The sequence below is a fragment of the Phalacrocorax carbo genome, chromosome 5 (genome assembly GCF_963921805.1).
Source record: "Phalacrocorax carbo chromosome 5, bPhaCar2.1, whole genome shotgun sequence".
NCBI classification, from domain to species: Eukaryota; Metazoa; Chordata; class Aves; order Suliformes; family Phalacrocoracidae; genus Phalacrocorax; species Phalacrocorax carbo.
Genome location: NC_087517.1, coordinates 456,499 through 481,330, shown reverse-complemented (window position 1 = coordinate 481,330; position 24,832 = coordinate 456,499). Strand labels below are relative to the sequence as shown.

The 24,832-nt window shown below is 40.5% G+C and overlaps 1 protein-coding gene and 1 long non-coding RNA gene across 9 annotated transcripts in view; one reads left to right on the top strand and one right to left on the bottom strand.

Annotated features, from left to right (window-relative positions):
* PKP4 (plakophilin 4) overlaps window positions 1-8,600 on the top strand; it is a 96,641-nt gene extending 88,041 nt beyond the window's left edge. For all 7 annotated transcript variants that reach the window (XM_064450900.1, XM_064450901.1, XM_064450902.1 and 4 more), the window contains 6 exons: window positions 531-726; window positions 2,718-2,802; window positions 2,912-3,029; window positions 6,171-6,302; window positions 6,981-7,054; window positions 7,632-8,600. In XM_064450900.1, the coding sequence (XP_064306970.1) occupies window positions 531-726; window positions 2,718-2,802; window positions 2,912-3,029; window positions 6,171-6,302; window positions 6,981-7,054; window positions 7,632-7,880 (854 nt within the window). In that variant the 3' untranslated portion in view covers window positions 7,881-8,600. The remainder of the gene's footprint in view (window positions 1-530; window positions 727-2,717; window positions 2,803-2,911; window positions 3,030-6,170; window positions 6,303-6,980; window positions 7,055-7,631) is intronic.
* LOC135313329 (uncharacterized) lies at window positions 18-24,795 on the bottom strand. Of its 2 annotated transcripts, XR_010372945.1 has the most exons (5): window positions 24,746-24,795; window positions 24,438-24,585; window positions 19,508-19,587; window positions 12,968-13,002; window positions 18-133 (listed from the first exon to the last, which is right to left on the bottom strand). It is a non-coding gene; the product is annotated as an uncharacterized LOC135313329 (long non-coding RNA). The 2 variants fall into 2 exon arrangements; XR_010372944.1 differs by lacking the exon at window positions 12,968-13,002.
* Between the last annotated feature and the right edge of the window lie 37 nt (window positions 24,796-24,832).

The window sequence follows — 24,832 nt, the reverse complement described above, 5'->3', positions numbered from 1 at the left end:
AAAAAAATTACCTTAGCTTTAGTTAATTTCCTTTGACTGGAGTGTGATTATTCCTGTGCGTCAGTCAGCAAACGAAATCGGAAAGAGCTGACATCTGATCTCTTACGGATAACAAATATCGTGAACAGAATGTCTGAAAGAAAGAAAAAAAAATTACAAGTTACTATAAGGACTTTTTTTAACTCTCCCATAAATGAAGCCTAGGAATGTGCACCAATCCTTTAATCATAATAGTGTAATGTTTTTCCTTGAATGATTCTGCTTTCTCTGAATAGTTCCTGTTTTACAAATGTTCCTGTTTTAATGCAAACATGCAACTTGTCACATTTTTAAGCTAAAACGAAAAAGAAAAGATCTCTAGTCTTTCTTGACTCTGTGTAAAATGTGAATTCTTGGAAGGTTTCCATGGTTTTGATCCTGTGTTTATTTTTATTGCTTTCAGATGCAGTTTTGTCATGAGTCTAGAATTTCAAATCTTAAGTACCAAAATGTATTTTTTTTAACTTGCTTCTGTTCATGGGTTTTTATAGGTAAATATGCTATGCGAGATCTGGTTAATCGACTTCCAGGAGGCAATGGTCCAAGCATATTGTCTGATGAGACTGTAGCAGCAATCTGCTGTGCTTTGCATGAGGTCACTAGTAAGAACATGGAAAATGCCAAAGCCCTTGCTGATACTGGAGGAATAGAAAAGCTGGTGAACATAACAAAAGGAAGAGGTGACAGGCAAGTAGGCAACAAAGTTCATACCTAAACTGTTTCTCTATTCCATTTGAAGTGCTTAAGAATGTGGGAAGTGTTGTGTTTTTTTTTAAGTAAAAAAATAAAAAAGGTATCTGCTTTTGCAGTCCTGATCAGAGCAGCTAACCAAGTTCTGAATCACACTGGGAAGGCGGAGGCAGCTGGAACCGCCATTTTCTTGCAGTGTATTCGCTGTCCAAAGCTTCTGGAGGCTTTTACAGCCGCACGCAGTACCCACATCAGTGGGGGCTGCCCAGGTTAAATGGTACTAATGAAAAAAAATTGTTCCCTCTTAAATATCTACAAGATTAATAGAATATTGAGAGCTTTTCAGAGTCAGAACATGTTAGCACCTTTGTCAGGACGTGTCACAAGAGCTGTTAATGATATCTAGCGTGGCCATTAGGTAGGTTGTAAGGAAAACTTGGCCTGCTGAGCAGTTACCTAGCCAGTGGGATTTTCTTCAATAGGACTGCAAAGCAAGTGTCAGTTGAGAGGACCCGGCTCTCTGCAGAATTACTCGCGTACGGCTGTGCCAACCCCTCTGTTAGGGGTTCTGTTAGCTAAGCTCAGCGCTGGGCTTGATCGGGCATTGTGTTTATTCAGTAGTAATAAAACCTCTCAGAACTGGAAAACTGAGCACTAAGGAACAGGAACACGTAATGGCTCCTGGGCCGTGCAGGGTCAGCACTAAGTCAGCCTTGTGGACCCCATCTGGCTTTGACCAGCATCGCTGCTCTGTGCCCCTTAGCAATATGACTGATGCAAACCATATTAGCAGGACTCTTGTGTAAACCAGAATATCGCAGAGCTCCTTTCTGTGGGTAACAGAAAGCTGATTGTCTGTCAGCCCTGTGTACTGTTCCCAGTGTTTGATCAGATGGTAAAGTGGAGAAAAGGATCTCTTCTCAGAGGAGCTGGTCAGTGTGAATTAAACATGCCACGTTTTTAACAAAGTCTTTGTCTCAGAAGGAAGTGGCTAATTTTGAGTATCCACAATTTACAACACTTTGTATGTCCAAGGGGCACAGACTCATTTCAGCTGCAGGAGTGAATGCAGTGACTTGGTTGGTTGGTGGAGACAACATGTAAAGCTGCATCTGCACTTACACTTATGAGGCAACAGAGTACACTAAACAAATTTGAAGTCTTGTGAACATCTTAAGAGTGTGTACTCATTGATTAACACTATCAACTGCAATTTTTTTCAGTCTTTTCTTTCAAAAACTGCATTTGGATGAATCTTCGCAGTGACAGAAAAAGGCATATGGTTAACACAGATGTCATGCTGCAGCATTTAATGTCAAATCACTACTTCAGTACCACTGCCAGTTTACTACCATTTCTCTTTTTAAAGATGCACGATTTTATGATTAAATGATGATGTGATTATGGTTTATTTTATTATTTACAATTTTCCTACCCTTGCTCTTGAGAGTGGAAAAGTGTTTTCCCAACCAATAAAAGTTTTCAGCAGTGCCAGACAGAACTGAGTACAAAGGCTCACTATGAGGATGTGTCAAGACTTTTCATACCAGCTCTCTTTTATTTGTTTATTCTTTTTCTACAGTTAGGAATTTTGTACAATGATTTAAAGTATGTAGTCTCTGTTTTTATAAAACGCACAAAATAGGGTATTTCTTTTCATGATTTTTAATTCTTGCAGGCAATGGCAGTAGCTATTTCAACTCTTCTATCTGTATTGCTCATGTGGGTGACCCGAAGAGAAAATTTCTAGGCTGGAGAAGGAGATGATTGTCATGCGTAATCAGGTTCTGCACCAGCCTTTTGGTGAGGCTGCTGGCTCAGCCTCGTTCACACTGTGGTAATGCAGGCATGCATTACTGAGGCCTGCTGAGGTGACCTGACTTGCTTCGCAGCATCAAGGTCTAGGCCATGGTGTAGCTCAGGAACATTGTTCTTTTTAAGTGGAATTAAGTGGTCTTCTAATAATGCAATGTTCTGTATTTCCTTAGATCGTCACTGAAAGTTGTCAAGGCAGCTGCCCAGGTACTGAATACATTATGGCAATATCGAGATCTCCGTAGCATTTATAAAAAGGTAAATTACAAAATTAGCCCACATTGGAAAATAGTTCTACAAAACCTCCTAATTTAATGAAAAGTGAATTTTTTTTATTTTATTTTATTTTTTTTTTGCCACTCCACAGGATGGATGGAATCAAAGTCATTTTATTACACCAGTATCAACACTGGAGCGAGAGAGATTCAAATCACATCCTTCTTTATCAACAACAAATCAACAGATGTCACCTGTCATACAGTCAGGTCAGTCACGAAATGTAAAGAGGTTTACTGAAGGGGTATCTGATTATTTTTTTTAAACTCAAATAGCCTCTCAGTTTACTACTAATTATATCTAAAACGCAGAGGTCATGCTGTCTTTCCTCTGTATTTAAACGTAAGTGCTTCACATACCCTGAATGTTACTGTAGCTGTTTCTTTTAGCAGGCTTCAAATTCCACAGGATTTGTGGATGTCTCTGCATTAGTGTTTTAGTCTGGATAAGGAGCGCTTTGAAGCAAACCTCTGCACTTACTGCTTAAGGCAAATCAAACTGCAGTCTCAGAGTGTGTGAACTGTATTCCTTTTGGATGAAACTAAACCAAATGGTGTGCTTCCAGATTACGAATATGCTCCAGCTGCTAACGGGCATTCAGGTCATGGGACCAGGTTAGACTGGTGCTAAGTAAAATCCTCAGAGTGCACAACTGGACTTCCTTACCACCTGTGTCCCTCTGCAAAGCCATTCCCTCTGGGCTGTATGACTTGGCATTGTAGGTGCGGCCTCACAGAATATGGGTACCTGATAGCACAGGAATCGTACTTTTCTAACTCCTTCTCATTTACTTCTTGCCTTTGTTCCTTTAACATCTTCAGTGCTAGGATGTAGATCTTCATGAGGGGACTGATACAAAACCTACTTGAAGCCTTGTATATTGTCTCCATTTGGCATTCCATTGTATCCAATTTTCTCTTCTATTTTTACATTAATAGATCTCTGTTAATACCAAGAAATATCTATCTACCATGACTGCTAAAATAAGCAACCAGTTCCTACAATACTCTTGTTTAATTACTTCTTCACATAGAAGTAACAGCCCTCTCACATTCCTTCATTACATGGTTGACATGAAAAGCAAGGACTCAACCAGGGTTTTATCTTCCTATGAGACATACACCTATAGCGTCTTAAGAAGGGAAAGAAAGCGTATCTTTCATGCCCAGAGTTTCTCTCAGCCACCACAGTACAACGTGCGGGGCCGACTCCTTTGTCTAGCACCATACAGCAGCAGACTGCAGATACCAGTTCCACAGGATTTTGTTATTCCTATTTTACTGTGTTCCACGTTCGATTTTTTTTCCCAGCCTTTCAGGATTCCACATCAATGTCCTGACCAAGTACCTCTGTCACTCTCAAACCACATGATACTGAAGGCAGTTTTGACTTTTACACCTAGCTGCCAAGTTGCACATGCTGGAATCAAAACACCACCTTGAATTCACAGACTGTTTAAGCTATGTGTCTACTGCCAGAGCCAAAAATATCTTCTCAGAGTTAACAATGACAAGGAAGCAAGCACAGCTTAGGTTTAGGGAACTGACCAGATCCCACCAAAGTATAAAAGCATATTCCAGTACCTACTGTCAAATTCTTATCTCGGCACTTTCTCTCCCAAGACACACTTGCAGAATGACCGTGTCACTCCAGTCCTTTGAACTACGAGTAGGAAGTAGGATGGGCAGCTCTAACATAACATTCAGAGGCTGTTGTACTCCAAAGAACACCTAGTAAAAACTCCTAATAGGAAGTGTCTGCTTTTCTGTTCCAAAGCATGAACAAGCTTAAACTAGTAAGGCGGAAGTTTGTGGCAAAAACATGTCCACAGAGGGTACCGCGGTAGCAGCCTCGCTGACACAGCACACGCAGCAGATGCATGGTAGAACATTTACACTTTGCCTGTAACAGTTGTTCTTGCTTCAGTCACTCAATTATGAACACACTGTCCTGGTTCCGCCTGGGATAGAGTTAATTTTCTTCCTAGCAGCTGGTCCAGTGCTGCGTTTTGGATTTAGTATGACAATAATGTGATAACACACTCAAGTTTTAGTTGTTGCTGAGCAGTGCTTACACTAGTCAAGGACTTTTCAGCTTCTCGTGCTCTGCCATCTGAGCAGGCTGGGGGGCACAAGGAGCTGGGAGGGGGCACGGCCGGGGCTGCTGACCCCCACTGACCATAGGGATGCCCCATGCCATAGGGTGCCATGCTCAGCATATAGTCTGGGGGGGGCGGGCTGGGGGGCCGCTGCCCAGGGACTGGCTGGGCATCAGTTGGCAGGTGCTGAGCAGCTGCATCGTGCATCACTTGCTGTGTATTTATTTTTTTTAAATTTTGTTTCAATTATTACACTGTTTTTATCTCAACCCACAAGTTTTCTCACTTTCACCCTTCCAATTCTCTCCCCCATCCTGCTCGGGGGGGAGTGAGCGAGCAGCTGTGTCGTGCTTAGTTGCCGGCTGGGGTTAAACCACAACACACACACATTATATTGACCCATGTCAGAATTTCAATGACACCCCCAAATATAACTTCTTTAGCCATGAATGTGCTAGAATAATATCAGTAATTATCCATAATAACACAAAATTGTGAGAGATGATGTAATGGACACAGCTAATGGAAGAAGATATAATTGATTAATATTTTGAAGCGAAACTTCTAGAAATTAAGTATTTTTCTCCTGTGTTACTGGAGTCTTTCTAAGCCAACAAAGCGTGAGTGATCTGTAAAGCAGAGAAGACGTAGCAGAACAAACTTCTTAACAACTACAGTAGAGATTCAGCTGGTCACTGTAAGAATATAAAGTAAGTAGTCCTCTGGTATGATCTTACAACGGTTGTCAGCCAGCTGGAGCATGGAATGTCCAAAACGCACTGTTGCACACTAGTCAGAGAGCAGTAATCTAAGTGTGCACATGGATCGCTTCAGCCAGGCAAGGCTGTAAATTCTTCTGTCCTGTCCCAAGTGATAGGATGTGCTTGAAGTTTCTGTATAATTTGCATAAAATCAAAAACATTAGCAGGAGTATTATCTTCTAAATGCAAACAAATGATGTCATATGCAAACTGAAATGGGTAAGGTCTCTTATTTCAGTTGTACGCATTATAGAGCAGTGACTCACCATAAAAGTACAAAATTTTAATCTCATGGTACGTTGTTGATAGCTTTTGGCATTGGGGTTCTTCATCCAGGAAAAAAACCATGTCATAGTTTTGTCCATCACCCACATCTCTCGTTTGTTAATCCTTGAGGAAGGGAGAGGTGAGGTTATAATAACCAATAAAGAGAAGGTTAGCTACGGGGCAGCCTTTGTTGTAAATACTGATAATCTTTCTTTCCTCATCAGTTGGCAGCACGTCGTCGTCACCGGCTTTATTAGGAATTAGAGAACCCCGCTCTGAATACGACAGAACGCAACCTTCTATGCAGTATTATAATAACCAAGGCGACGTCATTGCACATAAAGACATATATAGCGGTAAGATACCGGTTTGGTGAACTTTTAACTGGAATGAGGAGTTTGTAAAATCCTAATACGGACAGTTGTGTTAGCAGGCTTGTTCCTACTTAGCATTGTTTTCCATTTTTATTCATTATATTCACTGCATGTGGAAAAGAGCAGGTTTTTAATGTCTGCTATTTTCTTTAAAACTGCACACATTATCAGCATAAGAGAAGATCTGTTTATGTATTGGGAGGTGAGAGGTGTTTGGAATTTTTATTTAAAATCCTATTACGAAAAATTGTTTTATTGTGCACATTATTATTATTGTGTTGTATGATATAATAATATTATTACGTTATTAAATTATACCAAGATTTAATCTTTTCCCTGATGTCCCTTTTCCTTCCTACTATTTGACACAAGACACAAAGCAATAGAGATGACAGTGAATAGAGAGAAGGAAATTCCTTGTTTTAAAGGTTATTAGTCCGTAAAACTAAAAACAACACACAAAAATCTCTTGGTTTCAATTTAACTACTGCTGAGGGACAAAATTTACCTGTATTGTGTTATTATATTGTTAGCAGGTACTAAAATCTGCAGACTTAATTGTTTGGGTGCCACATAATTTCTTCTAGGTAAAACAGAAGCAAGTAGACTTAGAGACTAAAGAATAAAGACTGAAGTTTATGCCATAAACTTTTCTCACAGGTTCCAGCAAGCCTTCACCAATTTACATCAGTTCCTATTCCTCACCAGCAAGAGAACAAAACAGACGACTCCAGGTGACTCCAAAATTCTGTTTGAAATGACACTGATAACAAGACTCAGCACACAGTGTTTAATAGAACTCAAGGGAGTTTTGAGTATACTTTGTGATATCAGAGTGCTTTTTTTATGGAGCATGTCTAGAGCGTAGTTAATGTCACTTTAGTGTACTTGAAGTGGCAATTGCTTATGTACTTCTATTACCTTTGTGTGTTCTTTTTATAGTCACATATTTTAGCACGTTCTTACAGTGGGATCCAAGACCACTTTTCTGATTTGACTTTTTTTTTTGGTAGGTATGGTCAGGTTCTGTACTTTCTATTTATACTCCAAAAGTACTACTTTTGGACAGTTACTGGCTTCCGAGTGAAAGCAGGAGGAGACTCACAGGCAGGCTTAGAGGTTTTCCCTCCATTTAGTTTCATTTAAAAATACATTTCATGGAGGTTTGGACCTGTGTTACTCTCATCATTGGTACAGATGCACTTAACTTTTTAGGGGAAGGTTCTGTATAATGTGTGTAAGTTTGAGAAACAAGTATTTTCTCTGCTAATTATATTTCGAAAGCTTATTTTTCTATCATTTTGTCAACAGCATCAGCAATTGTACTACAGTCAAGAAGATACCAACAGAAAAAACTATGACGCATACAGATTATACTTGCAGTCCCCACATAGCTACGAAGACCCGTATTTTGATGATCGAGTTCACTTTCCTGCTACTTCAGATTACACAACACAATATGGACTGAAATCAACCACAAATTACGTAGACTTTTATTCCACCAGACGATCTTCTTATAGAGCAGAACAGTACCCAGGTTCACCCGACTCCTGGGTGTAGCATCAAAGAGAGAAAACAAGAGTATATTTCTCATCTTGCTTGAGAAGAAATGGAATGGCCTCATTTGTTGCTTTGGTTATGATGTGTGAAAGTGAAATAAAAGAAGGAACAAGGAAGATTTTTTTTTTTTTGTGAGTGAGAAATTGTCAGGAAGAAAAACTGGAGGGGATGGGTTTCTGCTCTGTTTAGATGTTAGGTATAATTATTTGTAGCTCCTGTAGTCTGGTGAGGGTGTGGGCGATGTGATGAAAGGTCTGAGAATTGAGTAAAATGAATTTGGGAAGCGTGTAGGTCAGAGCAAATTAAAGCTGATTTTTTATGTGAATAAAAGTCTTGTTCTGATAGTTTGTACAGAAAAAATAAAATGGATGCCCTTGTTTTATTGCTATTACTAAATGTCAAGATTGTATGCTATTACGTCTTGTAAATTTCTTTCGTTGGTGTAAATATGGAAATGCCACATTGGTTTGAAGTGCCATCCATTTGTAATGCGGTGTGTCATTTTAAAAGGAATTTGAAACATCATGCACAAAAAAAAGCCAAGAAAATGTTATAAATTTTAAAAGAAAAAATTAAAAATGAATAGTGTAATTTTGAAGCACAAAGTCCAGTCCAGTATATTCACACCTCTCCCATTCCCTGCCTATTTCATAAGAAACTTCACTGCCATTTTCTATGCACATGGAATAACAATAAATATGGAAGTCTCATCCATGGAAAGCTGTTCCCTGCTCATTTTTTTTTTTAATTTTCTGTGTGTGATATTTGGAAACAAATACCATGAATGTAAGTCAAATTGCATGTTTTTAAGCTGGTTAGATATGTCAAAACATTTGAGCCATTTTCCAGCTTTCTTCAGTGCCGTATATTCTGAATTTGTCAGGCCAGCAGACCAACGGGTGAAATTATGGACTTTCCTCCCATTATTCCTTAGGCTAGTATTTTTACTTTTGATATGGGCAATCCAAGATATTGGAACTCTATCCTGTTTTCTTCCCATCACTCCTCTGCTCCTCCCCATGCTCTCCCCAAGAAAATTAAAATGATCTCACTTGCATAGACATTACAGTCTCCATTTTGACTACATTTTGCTTGGATTTATTTACAATAAAAATCTTTGGTTATTTTAAGTAGCTAAATCACATCCTTTCCTTGTGCCATAGAGCCTGTTAACTTTATACTGTCTGCAATCATAATTGTCGTTACTCATCATTGCACTTTTCTCTGATTTTCAGTGTTTCCACATATCCTGACTGCATCAGTGAAACGATAAACGGTAAGCAGACCTGCTCCAAGTTTAGCTTGCAAGGCACATTCACTTTTCCTTCATTGGTTGGGCTACTTCAGCCCCCTGCCGGCAACAGGGAAACGAAGTGGAGGGGATCTTTCATCATTGTTCTACCTACCTTCAGAGTCATGTGCAAGCTTCGGTATGCAGACTAACACAGCTGGATGTTGATTACCTGGAATGCCTATAACCTACGGAAGGTGGTAAGCTCTCTGAGCCAAATACACTGATTTAGCATTTCATTGTCCCAGGAAGATTTAAATTAGCTTCAGGTAACAAAATAATAGACTGAAAGGGTCTTGGTCTTACTATTTGCTGCTTTGAATTTGCTAATAACTCTCCAAAAAAGAGGGAGGTAGTAATTTCAACAAAAGAGCTGTATGATGGGATGATTTTTGCTTCTCATCTGAAGCAGTTTCATCAAGATCAAAACCAGCAAGATTTGGGACAGCACTCCCAATTTGGATCTTCCATGCTGTGGAATATATATACACGCACATAGTTCTTTATGTCAAATTTCTTTTGATTTTCTTGGTCTCAGTTATTTATATGGTTTTGCACATTATGTCCTGGTGCTATACTGATTTAAATAATCTGTACAGTATATTTGTTGGTTAATTTCCCTTTACGTGTAGTTTCAGACTGAATAGCGCAGTCTGGCTTTTGGGCCTGTTGCAAAATGTCAGGAACATGAATTCAAGCTGAATGCTTTTAAAATGTGTTGTATTCACAATTTCATATTCAGATTGATACTCCACTGAGATAAAAACTGTTAACTTTTGGAAAAAATGGATGGCCTTAGGAGAAGTTGATGCTAACTTGGAAGTTCAAATAGTGCCCTGGGAAATTCACTGCTTTGTTTCCACCTTTCTAATAATTGCAAATATGGTGAAAGAAAAAGAGAAATTAAAATTCAAAAGCAGGGAGTTAAATATGATTTGGATTAGAACAGATGGAGCAGGTGCACAGTGAGACTCAACAGCAGACTTGGACATGACCTGAAATTTTGGTGAATTTATGTAATTCCATACAACAAGTCTATATGAAAAGACGGAGGAGAAATTTTTTTTCAGGACAGCATTCATGAGATGATTCTTTGACTTCTATTAGTTGTCTTGAAGAGTATGCTTGAACTGTAGTCAGCTTGCCCCATTCCTCAGATGCTGTATCTCACATTTTTAGCCACCATGCACTTCATTTGTTCAGCGCGGGATTTACGTGAGTCAGCAAATCGCCTCTGCCCAAGCTTGGTATTGCTACTTCATACTGAGTCCCCTGTAACTCAAGTTAAATATAGCTGCTGCAGTCTTGCACTGCCTTATAAAATTTCTCCTTTGTGCTCAAAGGGAGAGAAATGGAGTGACTCCTTAGAGTAGCAAAGATCTAGGACATTTCCTAAAATACTAGCTCTAGAGACATACACAGAGGAATACAGCTCCAGTGAGGACACTAAGCTGTGGCACGGCAACACAGCTGCATGGTCAGAACAGGCCTAACAAATGTGGGTGAATTGCCAAGTGAAATGAAACCTTCGCGGCCAAACCCAGCTTTACAGGGTAGCAAAAGCGGAGAGATGTGGATGAGCCTGGCAGGAGCAGAGGCCAGTTAACGCAGAAAAACAAGATTCGGCTACAAGAAGGAGGACTGTGAACACTGGAAAAAGACAAAATCTTTCGCCTATCGGAGCTAATGGACACTGGCTTAACTGAAAACATCTTGGCCAAGGCCACTAGTCATGTGTGCATTCTGTGTTTGTGTTACTGTAAGACAGACAGTAACTCAAGTAACTGTAAGTAAGAAATGCTCATAAAAGTAACAATGTAAATATTAATCAGCTTTTAAAAAAAGAAACGCAAAAGGTGACTTTGTGGCCATGGGTAAATTATTGCAGCTGTCAGGCACAGCAGATAAAGGGCTTGGAAGGAAAGCTGTCATTTTGAGACCAACTACGACATTTCTGGTAGGCTGGAGAGGAGAGACTGGATGAATCTTCACATGCTGTGGCATAAAGGTGCAAGGATTCATTTCTGGCTATGAGGCAAGAACTCGCTTCTGGTGGCACCACTTTCTTCACTCCATCTGTCCTTGGAACTGGACAATTATTAGTGAAGTTTAAGACTGCCTAATGCTATTGTGCATAATGTTGCCTCATAGTGTTGATCGTAACAGTGATCAGCACCTAGTGAGAGGTCAGTCTTGTAGATTTGAAAAGCTCCACTACTCTCCATCAAAAACAAAATAGCCCCTTTTCAACAAAACAGAACTTCAGAATAACTAGCCCACAGATGCTGTGGCACTCCTCTCTGCCAAGCAAACCTTGGTTTTCTGCAGCCTATGATCAAGCTGAATAGCAGCATAAATACAACAGCATTAGGCTTCCAAAAGCCTAAGTATACAGGTCTAAAAACACCGTAAGGGGAGAAATTGCTATGCATCTTATAAAATGAAAAGAGCAACAAAATTATTTAGCTACTTAAAATACGCAGTTGTCACACTGTGTCATAGCCTGAAACACTTAATTCAACAGATTAGGAATTAAAATTTGGTTAGAATAACTGTGCTAACATTACACAGAAGAAAAATCCTCAGAATAAGTTTTCAGAAACTTTTGCCCTGTAATGTGATCTCTATTACAGAATCATCCCTGGGGGAAAAAAAGATAAAAGGTAATTTTTAAGCTGACTCACAGTAAACTAGGCGAAGGAACTACCCCTTTTGTAATCCACACAAACTGCTGATGAGAAGAGGGTTATTTCTTTCTGTGCCTTTTTTCAGAGCCAAGTCTCCAGCTGATACATGAATCTTATGCAATAGCCCCAAGCATCACGCCTCGCTATGTATGAAATTCACCGTTCTTCAGAAAGAAATCATGGCCTTTATTAATTTCCTACTATCTGATGTTTTTTCACTGAACTTACATCTGCTGGCAGCTCATATTTATATAAAGTCAACAAAGTATCACTGAGGTAGTAACTTATGATAATGGTGAGAGAACAACAATGGCATTTATAAGCTCTAAAAACAAATGATGAGTTGATTTTTAAATCGCCAATTTCTGTGACTAAATTTTGAGCCTTGTATTGCACCTCTTCTGCTATATCTGATATTTGTCTCTCTTCTCAAAACCTCAGCCAGGTTGGAGTAAGCCTATTATGATGCAGTCATATTAGGTCCATAGACCTAAATGAGAAATTTTAGGTGATTCTTTTAGGTGATTCTTTAGGTCTTGTAGCTTTGTTTCCAAAGATGAGCTAAAGACCTCTAAGAACAGCACTGGCCTCTAGTTTGACATATTTACTTTTAAAACTGTTCTTTTATAAATCAAAGTCTACAGGCGTACCACAGGCTCAGAAGAGTACACAACTTGGAATGAGGCAGTCTTTGAAGCAAAGCAGAAAAGTTTGGTGTCCTCAAGAGAAGATGACAAGTTGGCAAGACCTCAGATAGCAAATGGTGAGGAACAGTCAGAAGAAGGAGGAAAAAAACCCATTCCCAGTTTAAAGGGTTACCAAAAAATTGAAAACAAGAGTAAAGACCTACATAGTTCTAAGAAGCTTGGCTGGACTAGAATGCTTGTTTCTCTCTTAAACAAGATCTCTGGGCCTAAGCAGGAAATAAGTGTTGCAGCTGTATCACTGACTGCCAAACAGGAATGGCAAAGAGCAATCTAACAGGCTGAGGCAGATCCTTAAGACTGTAAGTTCAGTAAATGCAGTAATAATGGGAGATCTCTATTACCTCCGTGTAGGCTGGGAAAATGCCACATTATGGTGCGATGCGCAGACTAATTTTTACGTACCAGACAGAATGCCACCTGGGCGGGACAGACCTCTCCTGGGGAAAAAAAAAAAATTTCTCTGTAACTTCTGCATTGGAAGGGAAATGACTCTTCACTTGCTCCTAAACACTCAGATCCTGCTCCAAAATGATGACATTGAAATAGCACAAGCAGAGCCTACCGTGTATCAGAACTAGTGCTCAGAAACTGTCCATTTCACTATCCCATTTTAATTTTTTTTTAACAAGTCTAAGGAACAGCCGCATAGCTGCTATTATGAAGTTAAAATTCAAAATGGCAATTACATAAAAACTGAAAGTTTGCCAAAAAAAAATGTAAAAAGCAGTATGAAAGGGCTGTTTGTGAATCGAAGGAAGAGTACTTAACGACACTACATTAAAGGCTCAAAGCAAACGTATATTATCTATTGAGACATTTCAAAAAGCTATTAAAAAAAAGAGTACGATTAAACAGCAAGATAACAGAATAGGACAGAAGTAAACATCAGTCCCTCAAAAGACTGCAGTTACATACAAATGAGGAAAAGAAAAAGAGTAAACTCTGCCAAAAAAATGCTTTACTTGGGAAGGGATTTTAAAACCTAATTACTTTTTCAAATACTGAAGAAGCAGCAAGTTTGACAGAGAGATACCTGAAGGTGCTAAAGGGTAAAAAAGAAAGAAAAAAGAAGGAGAAAGATAGGCCAAACATCTAACACATATAACCTTTGCCCCAGGATAATATGATAATATGGATATTAAAATGTAATGTACACTGAAAAATTACTAGGTTAAGCCTTCTGGTCTTTATTAACACAGTCACTGAAAGTAGTGAGAGTTTGATACAGCTGCCGTATCCTATTCCCTAGCCGAGTCTGACAGGTCACTGGCAGAGCCAAGTGCTCAGGTCTTGCCTGATAGGGTAAAGGTGTTGCTGAGTTCAGGGTGGACAATAGCATTTCTGGATATCAAAAATACATAAAAGATTATTTTTAATGAGTTATTGGGGGGAATAAGCTGCTGAACTGCACTTTTGACTTATAAAAGTCTGGGTTGTTAGACTGCATTTACGTGGGTTTTGCTCAACATGCAGCATAGGCAACACCAATTCATGTCCTCTTACAAAATCCTATATAGCCAGAGCTCATAACACTAAATTGTAACCAACATGATCTCAAAAATACCTGGGCTTATCCATGTGTATACAAGTCACGTCGGGCTATTGCCAACAGAACTTTTTAAACATTCTGGAAAAATACAAACCTGCTCCAGTGTCATAGAATAGACGTGTAATTTGGAATAAACTTTTTTCCTATTATTTTTAGATTTTGGGGCTTGTTATCAAGTAATTTTTAAATTATGATAATCACCTTGTGCAACAAAGTCCAACTCCAAATCTGACTGTCATATGGATTCAACTAAGGCTATTCTAGATTTATTTCCACACCAAGCAATTTAGACTCTGTAGATGTAATAGTTAATCAACTTATACGTTTATACAGAGCCAGAATAAAGCACTTTTAACACCTTGTTTGCAGAGGTTATTGCTACCACTGACACATAGTACCTTCCTCCAGACAAAAGGTAAATTTCTTCCCCAGGCTCCTTCAAGCTCCTGCCAAAAGGAGAGCAGCAAGCAGGGACTGAGCATTTTTTTACGTATTCTTCAGACCAATCCACAAGACACCCTTCCTTCATCTGTAGTTGTGTAATCATTTACTGCCATACTAAGGAAACATAAGACACCTAGCCATGCAACTCACCCCTTCAACTATTCAAACAAACAAACAAACAAAAAAACCCCACTTAGCAGAGTTCTAAAAAAGACCACCAAGGATATGGAAAGGTCTTAAAGTAACTGTCTGCAGAGGGCACTGTTGAGAACATGGTCTGAATTGCGCTGTATGCTTGCATGGTGAGCATTATCATAGTTAGGCTTTATTAATTATGACTATGAACAAGCTCATTAGTGTAGCTCCTGAACAGTTTCTTCTATTACAGTTATGTGTCAGCACCTCGTCTGTGTTACCAAGGCTCACTAGTGGGAGGGGAAAAAAAAAAAGGCACCACAGCTGGTCTTTGAATTGCTTGAATTGTGCTTGTGCAAAGTAGCTTAGTGCAAATGACCATAACCATTACGTATTCTTCCTGGGCTCTTGCACTAGGTCCTGAGAAGTACTGCTTTAATGTTAGAGCTTAAATGTTTTATCTGCCCATGTGCTACTATACTAGATTTTTTAAATCTATTAAAATATGTCTCTCAAGTCTGCTTCTCTCTTCAGAAGCTTTGTGCATCCTGTCATTAACCTTCAGGAGTGAAGATGATAAAGAGGACAAACTGAGTTTATTAGTGCCTAGGTTAATGAGCTGAAGTGGAAATGCAGAGTGACTAGAAAGCAAAAAAGCTTAAAAACATCAAGAGAAGGAAAAACAAATCTTTTGAGAGAGTTAAACCTACACACAGAGCAGAAAACTAAACATTTGCTCTTCCATGGTGCAGTCTGTTGCTGTAAATATTTTAAAATAGGCTCTTTCCCCATAGCAAAAGGATTTAGTAATTCAAAGAATGATGATGATCTGTGCTAAAATACTTTGCCAATTAGAATACTATGAATCTGCATGTTAAATCTTCAGTGACATGTTGGCTCCTGCATGCAATTAAGACAAGTTTCCCTTGTCTGTGGAACCTAGTGCGTTTAAAAAAAAAAAAAAGATGGAGAGTGAAGTTGAAAAATAAAATTGAGGAATTAATCACATCTGTTGGCAAGCTCTAGAGGAGGGTGTGAGGACAAGAGAAAGTAGCAGAACAGGAATACTTTATGGAATTTTAAAAAGAGAACGCAACAGCTTCTGCAGAGATGCCATCATACGTAACCACTCATTCCATTGTTGAACATGGGCATTCATACACAATATTAAGGTTTTGGTTCTCTTTGTACATTCAAAGCATTTCTTTCTGCTCAAACCACATGAAAAGTTGATCTGACTCCTACACATTATTTAAAGCTATGGGGAGTGCTACCACAGGGTGAGGGCAGACTAGTTAACATGGACAGTTGAAATTTCAGGTGTTGGTCACACCCCTTCTGAACACAGGGCCAGGAAAAGTACACAGTAAGGCGGTGTTCACTGGGAAGGTATGCTATTAAATTGCAAAAATAGAAAGTTCTTGCTTCTGTGGTTAGTCTGGGGAGTAAAAGCGGTTATAGAAGAATGTAATGGGTGTGGCAGTGGCTAATAATGAGCAAGGTCACAACAGCCATCTGGCCCAACTGCCTGCAGGCAGCCTGTGTAAAGAGCACCATCCTGCCATGGGAAGAAACAAAGTTCAACTTTTTTTTTTTGTCATGCCAATAGAGATGGATAGTGCTGTAAAAAGCAAATCAGGCATTCCCTTTGGGAGACTACAGCAGTAGTACTTCCACAGACATCTGCAGGGCAGATCACCTTGTCAGGGTCAGCTGGTTCACTGACCTTAGCCATGAAGATGACCAGCCTGAGTCCCAGAGCAGGCCAATAATCTCAGGCACCGTATCTCCCTACTACTCCAGGGTACCCTAAATGTTAATACCTTTACACATACCATTTTTTTACATGAAATATCACCTTCTAGTCTGTTCTACCTTATATTAATTACGTACAAGAGACTAACACAAGCAGCAGGATATTTAATGGGGTAATTTCCAGCTAGTTCTTAAAGTCATAGGTGGGTTCATTTTTCTTGGCTAGGAAGAGTGTGAAATGAATTATCTACCTGTCCATTGGCACAAAGTAATCACACACTATGAGAAGAGATTGATCTCCATTAGGACTAAATACAAAAGACCTTCAGCTCATTACAAAAGGCTTATAATCAAGTCACTGCATTGTAGCACTGACTATGTCCTAAAATTATGCGCACAGTTAAGTAAATCCAGACTCTGCCAGTGCATCCCCAGGATGGCCAGAGAGTTACAGGAAACTGAGATCATCATCTCACATGAAATGCTGAATTACTACTGTTGACAATCTTCCCGCTGACCAAAAATCAATCGTTGTATGTGAGTGCTTAATAAGGGAACAAAATATGCATTCCTTCAGTTCAGCTGTAAATCCTCCAGCACTCCTATTGATCCAGATCCTATTTAAAGCTGTCATTCATCCAGAGGTGTTACTACGTTGTTTTAGAAGAGGATTTATCTAATTTCAAATATTGCACACAATTATAAACCCATACAATGAAACAGGGTTAAGGCCATTCATCAACTGACAAAAAGGCATTCAGTTTGTATTTGTCTAGCTTGCTGATATTATTAAACATTCAAACATCAGAAACAAAAAAAATCTTTTAAATGTTATAGGTATGTTAACCCCTGCTCGTGCCTGACATACTAAGGGCTACAAAGGAACTTCTGTTATAACCCTACTTCTTTCATACGACTGTAACTGCAATATCCATCCTGTTTGACTGTTTACCAGTGACAAATTCTGATGATGAAGCTCGTAAAAAAGACTAACCAAACCATTCTCAGCTGTAGCACAAGTAAACGTCTATGTCCATTTGTTTGAATAAGGTTGAGAATGACCCATATTTGAAACCTAAGAATATAGACTTCAATAGGGCCTACTGACTTCACAAACCGCACAAAAAAGCAAGTCACTCTGAAAACGCTCACTAGGTGTCTCCATGCATGTTTTGCGGATCTAGCTGTCATGCAGTTTTCTTTGCCACAGAGATCATCTTCCCTAACCTAAGTGGTTTTAAAATAATGTGCTAGATATGGTGACAGTTAACAAGTAAAACCATAAAGCCTGTTTGGTCCAATGGCACAGGTGTTGTACAAGTAGCACTACCCTGCCATAGTTCTAGGGGGCAAACTGTCTTCTGTAAATTATAGGGCTATAGAAACAAACTGTCCCTACAGCACCATAGCTGCTATCCTGCTATGGGGACAAACACCATAAGATGAAGACTTCTCTTCAAAGAGCGTAAAACTGTCCTAGTGATGCACAGGGGTATAAGTCATGTACTTACAAAGCCTGTGTGTTAAGAGATACGAAGACCTGGGAAAGCTCATTTCAGCTTGCCAGCTCTGTGGGTCCTAAAAATGCTAAAATACTCTGCTTCACGACCACCATCTAGTGGCAGCTTATCTATAGTTACATTTATGAGAATATGAAATACTTCTGTTCCCCTGTCAACACAGTACAGACAAATCACATCCTGCACTTTCCAAGCAGCACATAAACAAGTTCACAAGGATATGCTCCCCCAAGATTTCTATTTCCACAGCCTGCAGCATGTGTTATTTATATAGCACAATATGTACTACTGCCCTGTACAAGCTGATCCTATTCTGTAGCCTGATGGGGGAGAGAGAGTAATCTCATGTCTGTTTCCTCCTTATTTTCTTCTGAGTGACTGGCACCTCACAAGACAGAACTCACCTGCTCTGTCTGCACGACACCACCTTTGAAAAAGCTAATCGGGTAGCAACAAGAGAGGAGACTGGCTGTTTGCTTATCTTCAGCCTTGACCCATACACTCAAACAAGGAAGGACTGTAATCTAGCTCACAAGATTAATCTCCCCATAGCTATTGTAACAACACAAATGGAAGAAAAAAAAATGGGTATACTAAAACTAATTCTGGTTATTCAACTTTAGCATCTTTGTGTAATTTTTATTAAATTCTGCAATGTCTATAACATCTCCCTCTTGTTTAAATTTCATTTGTATTCATCTATGTAAAAACAGCCACTATATTTTAGCTCAGTACTACTACAGTGTTATCCCAGCCCTGCTATAAATGATAACCAGCCAAACAAAAGCAGGGCAATTCAGTTCTCCCCCTCTGCTTTCCAAGGAGTATTGCATAATCACTACTGTTTCAGAAAGCTGCTATTCCAACGGCAGTTACTGGAGAATTTTAATCAGTTTCTACCCACCGCGAAAAAAGGTAAAATTTCTTGTTTACAACTGGGTCCAGCGTGTAGCTCTGTATGGTAAAGCATGGCCATTCGATTACTGACTAGCACGTGCCCTCTAGTGGCTCGTCACTCTAACACAAAAAGTTGCTTTGGTATGCTTGTGCAGCAAAATAGGTACGACGGCAAGTAATTTGCAGTTGGCTTGCTCCAAGGAGCCCAGTATCACATGGCATGTAAAACCCACAAGATACCAAAAGATATTTTGCTTTCCTTTGCCTCCCACCATTAAGCTGTTTTCTGAGGGTGAAGGTCCAAAGCCATGATCAACAGCAACAAAATACAGTGAATTCTCAAGTTTGAGGAAAGAAGTGTTGCTGTTACGATGTGACAGAAATAGTGAAACCTGTGTAGGAGCTTCCATACAGCCGAGTGCGTTGCAATTTAATTCTTTAGAATTGACTCACTTACTCCATTACCCAGTAGTATTTTTTTTTAACGAGGACACTTATGTGGATAAAACATGTGATGACAAACGTATATCTTTCTCATCATTCTGTCAAAAAAGTTTGGTTCTGTGATCAAAAATTGGCCAGTAAGGTACATCTTCTCCTTAATAATATCACCCTTTACCTTCCAGCACGATCATACAGTACCTGGACACTTCTTTTGCTCTTGCAGTCTGTGAAACAACTGGCATCCAGATCAGAACCAGGACTTGAACTTCTCAGGTTTCCTAGAAGAAACAGGTAAGCTTTACAGATGTCAAGTCAGACTTCCTACAGATTTTATCAGATGCACAATATATGCACTAGTGAACAATTATATCAATGTAGAAATCACTGAACATATGGCTGCATTCACTAATGGGTCTTCATGCTTTAGATACTTAATGATAATGTTCCTTGCAACATTTATTAACTTTATGCTGAACTACTGTAAACAGACAATAAAAAATCCAGTACAGAGGAAAAAAAAGCATGTTTTAATAAAAAATAAGTCATATACCTGCACCAGAATATTTGTTGTCTCCATCATGTGCCTGCAGCATTTAAAAGTAGCTATATTGACTCAATTGAAAAAATATTGCCTATCTGTAACTGAGCTTAAGAAAACAGCAATAGTATGTCACCATTCAATTACCAGACATAAGAACAGTATCGGTTTATATCAGTGGCCACAAATTAGTAATTCTGACATTTGAAAATTAGCAATACCGGAGATAAGGTGGATAGGAAATACGGCAGAGTCATGAGCAACAGATTTAACAACACAGAGATATGAATTAAAACATGATACATGTGGAAGATATTCCATATGCCTGTATGCTGCAGTGCTTGTTTTAGAGACGGACTATGCCTGGTGTATAATTATGCTAATAGCTATTAGCTAGATTAGATCAAGTAAGCTGACAGTCTGCTTGGAAACATGTTGATTCTTGATTCTGCCAAGCGACTTCTCAGACTTTGCAACTGGGTAATAACTTGTCTGTAGAATGTAGATTCTAAAGGAGCAATTGTCACAAAAGGTCCTGCCCCTGGGGAGGAACCCCCCGTACCAGCACAGGCTGGAGGTGACCTGCTGGAGAGCGGCTCTGCTGAGAAGGCCCTGGGGGTGCTGGGGGGCAGCGAGGTGACCCTGAGCCAGCACCGGGCCCTTGTGGCCAAGAAGGCCAGCGGTGCCCTGGGGTGCATGGAAAGGCGTGTGGCCGGCAGGGCGAGGGAGGTTATCCTCCCCCTCTGCTCTGCCCCAGTGAGGCCACACCTGCAGTGCTGGGTCCAGTTCTGGGCTCCCCAGTTCAAGACAGACCAGGAACTACTGGAGAGAGTCCAGTGGAGAGCTACAAAGGTGGTCAGGGGGCTGGAGCATCTCCCTTGTGAGGAAAGGCTGAGGGACCTGGGTCTGTTTAGCCTGGGGAAGAGAAGACTGAGGGGGGATATCGCATCAATGCTTAGAAATATCTGAGGGGCACGTGTCAAGAGGATGCGACTAGACTCTTTTCAGTGGTGCCCAACGACAGTCCAAGGGGCAACAGGCATAAGTTGAAACACGGGAAGTTCCACCTGAATATGAGGAAAACCTGCTTCCCTATGCGGGTGCCAGAGCAGTGGCACAGGCTGCCCAGAGAGGCTGTGGGGTCCCTTCCCTGGAGACATTCACCCCCCGCCTGGACGCGGCCCTGTGCCCCTGCTCTGGGGGTGCCTGCTCAAGCAGGGGGTTGGATGGGATGGTCTCCAGAGGGCCCTGCCAACCCCTGCCATTCTGGGATTCTGTGAAAGAGTTCCAGAGCACTGAGAGCACCACTCAAAAATTTTTCCTATGGCTATTGTCTCTATCACAGTTAAAATTCTCTGCCTGCCCCCAGGCTTTCTGTCATTTGCCTCCATTATGAAAAAAACCCTACATTCTAAAAATACATAGAACCATTACACTATAAATTCTACTCCTAAGTCAATCATTCACAGACTACTACCATTAAAAGACATCTATCCCCAGCATATGAACACCTCTGAAGTCTGATAGTTATGTGACCAGGACTTCAGCAGAAATAGGACTGAGAATGGCAGGAAGAGATTTCAACTGCACTATCCCAAGGTCATAGGAGAATGATTCTCTCACTCATTCCTCCCACCCAGACAAACCAGTCTAAACATTTCCAACAGAAAAAAATCTAAATAAATTAAAGCATTAAATAAAATCAGATTTACAAATCTATGCTGATGTTGTGGTATTTTAATAGTGCCAAGGGTTACCGATCAAGAACAAGGTACTCTGATAAGTACTACGCAGATATGATTTCCATTCACAACAGCATCTGGTTTAAATATATAACAAGTGACAGAGACATCAAAGTAAAGAGAAAGAGGGTGGAAGAAAACAAAAAAAAAGAAATGGTGGATTATATTTAATATCCTAAGAAATCCACAACATCAACTTACTGTTTCTTGTTTTTTGATTGCCACAAGAATTTCTGGAACAGATGTAAAATGGCACTAAGCTTTTTTATTAGTAATGCTTTAGGCAGTACCCCAAATCCGTATTACATAGCTGCCTTGTGGTAAGTTATGAACCATCACCTCTCCAATCTGTACAGTAAAAATCAGTTTCTTTCATGTTCCATGTAATTCATGATTCACATTCGTTATCAGATTGCACAAAGTGATTTTCATTTTTGCACTTATATTTCCATACTACAGGATTAATTTACCATGGGTGAGTGGCTCGGTTTGCTGCTATGGTTTTAGCATTTAAAGCATAAACTCTTACTAGATGATCTAAAGTCTGGATTTTAAAGGCACTGAAGGAGTTATATTTTAGCCAACTGCCTGAAAATCCAAGCTTAAACATTCACACCAACAGATAAAAATCTAAACCTGTTCAGAATTGCCTTCTTTTAATTGGTTTTATAGAGGTTGTGGAAAATATTGCAGATAAGCATGGATGAGAACTGCTATGGCTTTTATGACTTAGTAGGAGTAATGTTTTTAACTAAAGCCAGGAAGGATCAGGTTTTGATACTGAAATATGCTTGTAGACAATGGGTAAGGTGGTTACCTCATTAACACAGCTAGTATTTTAAGCAGAAACATGAAGCCAATATATATAGTTGTCACGGTATCAAGAGTCCCAACAGTTCAATTTCCAGATGCCAAGTTTGAATTGAGGGTAGGGAGGAACAGAGTAACGGAGGAGAGTTTGACACTGAACCTGCAAGCAGGAGATGCAAGCTGCAGCAAGGTGAGCAGACTCACATGGGTTTTCCAGATTCTTCTGCTCTCCGTGCTTTATTTCAATTTTCCCACTCTCACTTTTCTTCACATCTATTCCCTCCTTATTCTGCTAGCAGATTCAGCAGCATCTCCAAGACATGTCATTTTCCACTGTGAATTCTAGGTCCACTCCCAAAAAAGCAAAGTAGGCTGTGTAGCACATTAAAATAACAGCCATTTACAAAAAGTATCTGCTGGCGAGGGTTATGTCTGATGTGAGTAAATAAGCTCTGTTGGAGCCTTAAATTTGAAATGAAAGCACTATGGGTGGGAATCACCACCAGAACTTTCCAAAACATGTCAATAATGAAATCCGCAAGTTCATAGCTCTTTTACAACGTCTGCCTGAGAACTATGGTGCTGCTGGGAGAAGGAATGACATAAGGATTTAATAGCCTTGCTGTTGAATGCTTCAACTTCTAGGACTGAAACCTGCAGACAATATCTAATAGTGACTAGCATGCAAACAGAAAAATAAACTTCTGATACCTAACCAGTGTAAAGAGGTACTGACTTTGGTTCATTTGGCATTGCTATTAGCAGCTGCAGAGAAAACAAATGCTATATTATCTTAAGGAAAAGCTCCCAAATCATTCAGCTCCAGTATGAGGAGAGTACTACACCTGAGTTCACATAAATAAACTGAAAAACCAATACTTCTCTGCTCAGGCAGAGTAACATTAATACGAAAAACCCTTACTACTGAAAAAAGATAACAAAATTCTTTTGTTATCTGTGCTGGTTTTGGCTGGAGTAGAGTTGATTTTCTTCACAGTAGCCAGTATGGGGCTGTGTTTTGGATTTGTGCTGGGAAGTGTTGATAACCCAGGGGTGTTTCTGTTCCTGCTGAGCAGGGCTTGCACAGAGCCAAGGCCTTTCCTGCCCCCCACCCCACCCCACCAGCAAGGGGCTGGGGGGGGACACAGCTAGGAAAACTGACCCCAAGCAACCCCAGGGATGTCCCACACCATATGGCGTCATGCTCAGGGTATAGAGCTGGCGGAGGAGGGGAAAGAGGGGGACATGCAGAGTGATGGTATTTGAGAGATTCTGAGATTCTCTGCTGTCTGCCAAGGTGTGACCTCCTACCAGAGCCTTTCCCTCATCTGAGATACACGCAGATGAAGTACTTCTCTATCCAGAAATTGATTTTCACTAAATCTAGAGCACAGAATTATATCTGCAATCTCTAGCCCTCTGTCAAACATGGCCAAGAGCACTGGGTGGGGACGGGGGTGTTCAAAAGTTCTCAGTCACAGAAACGCATCAAAACACATGAGCTGAATGCAGAACTTTGGTTCCTGCGGGAAATCCAGATTAAAAATTTAACAAAAAAACAAATCAACAAAGGCAATTATAAAATTCAAAAAAACAACCATAAAAAACTTGAGACACATACAAGTGAGAACAATTCTAAGCAAAATACCACAGCAAGTAAAATAGGCTGAATGAAACTTTCATAGAATCACAGACTGGTTTGGTTTGGAAGGAGCTTAAAGATCACCTAGTCCCAACCCCCTGCCACGGGCAGGGACACCTTCCACTAGAGCAGGTCGCTCAAAGCCCCGTCCAGCCTGGCCTTGAACGCCCCAGGGATGGGGCAGCCACAGCCGCTCTGGGCAGCCTGTGCCAGCGCCTTGTCACCCTCAGAGCGAAGAGCTTTGAGTCTATAGCACTAATTTAAAAAGTCTATGATGAACAACCATGACAAAACAAAGAAAAAGGAATAAAGGCAGGGTGACCTGTATGAGGGCTGACTAAGGCGATGGCGGTTTCCACCAGAGTGAGATGGAACATGAGTCCATCTGATACTAACCCCTCATAGTTAATTTTCTTCCTTCAGTCGCTCCCTTCCCCCTTTTCGCCTGATTTACATGATGCTCTCACGCTGCAGCGTCGCAGTGTCTATTTTTTCAGCGCTGCCCGCTCACTCAGGAGTTGCGGGGGGTTCGCGCCGCGCTCACCTGTGGGAACACCCCATTCGTCGCTGCCGCCTCCGCCCGTCACCGCAACTCCGCTCCGCCGCGCTCCGGCGAGCTCCTTCCCGCTCCTCCCGCGGATCCCGCCGCCGGGCGGGGAGCACCCGCCGCCCCTCACCGGCCCTCGTCCCTCACCGCCGCTCACCGCTCCTCACGGTCCCTCACCGTCCCTCACCGCTCCTCACGGTCCCTCACCGCCGCTCACCGCTCCTCACGGTCCCTCACCGCCGCT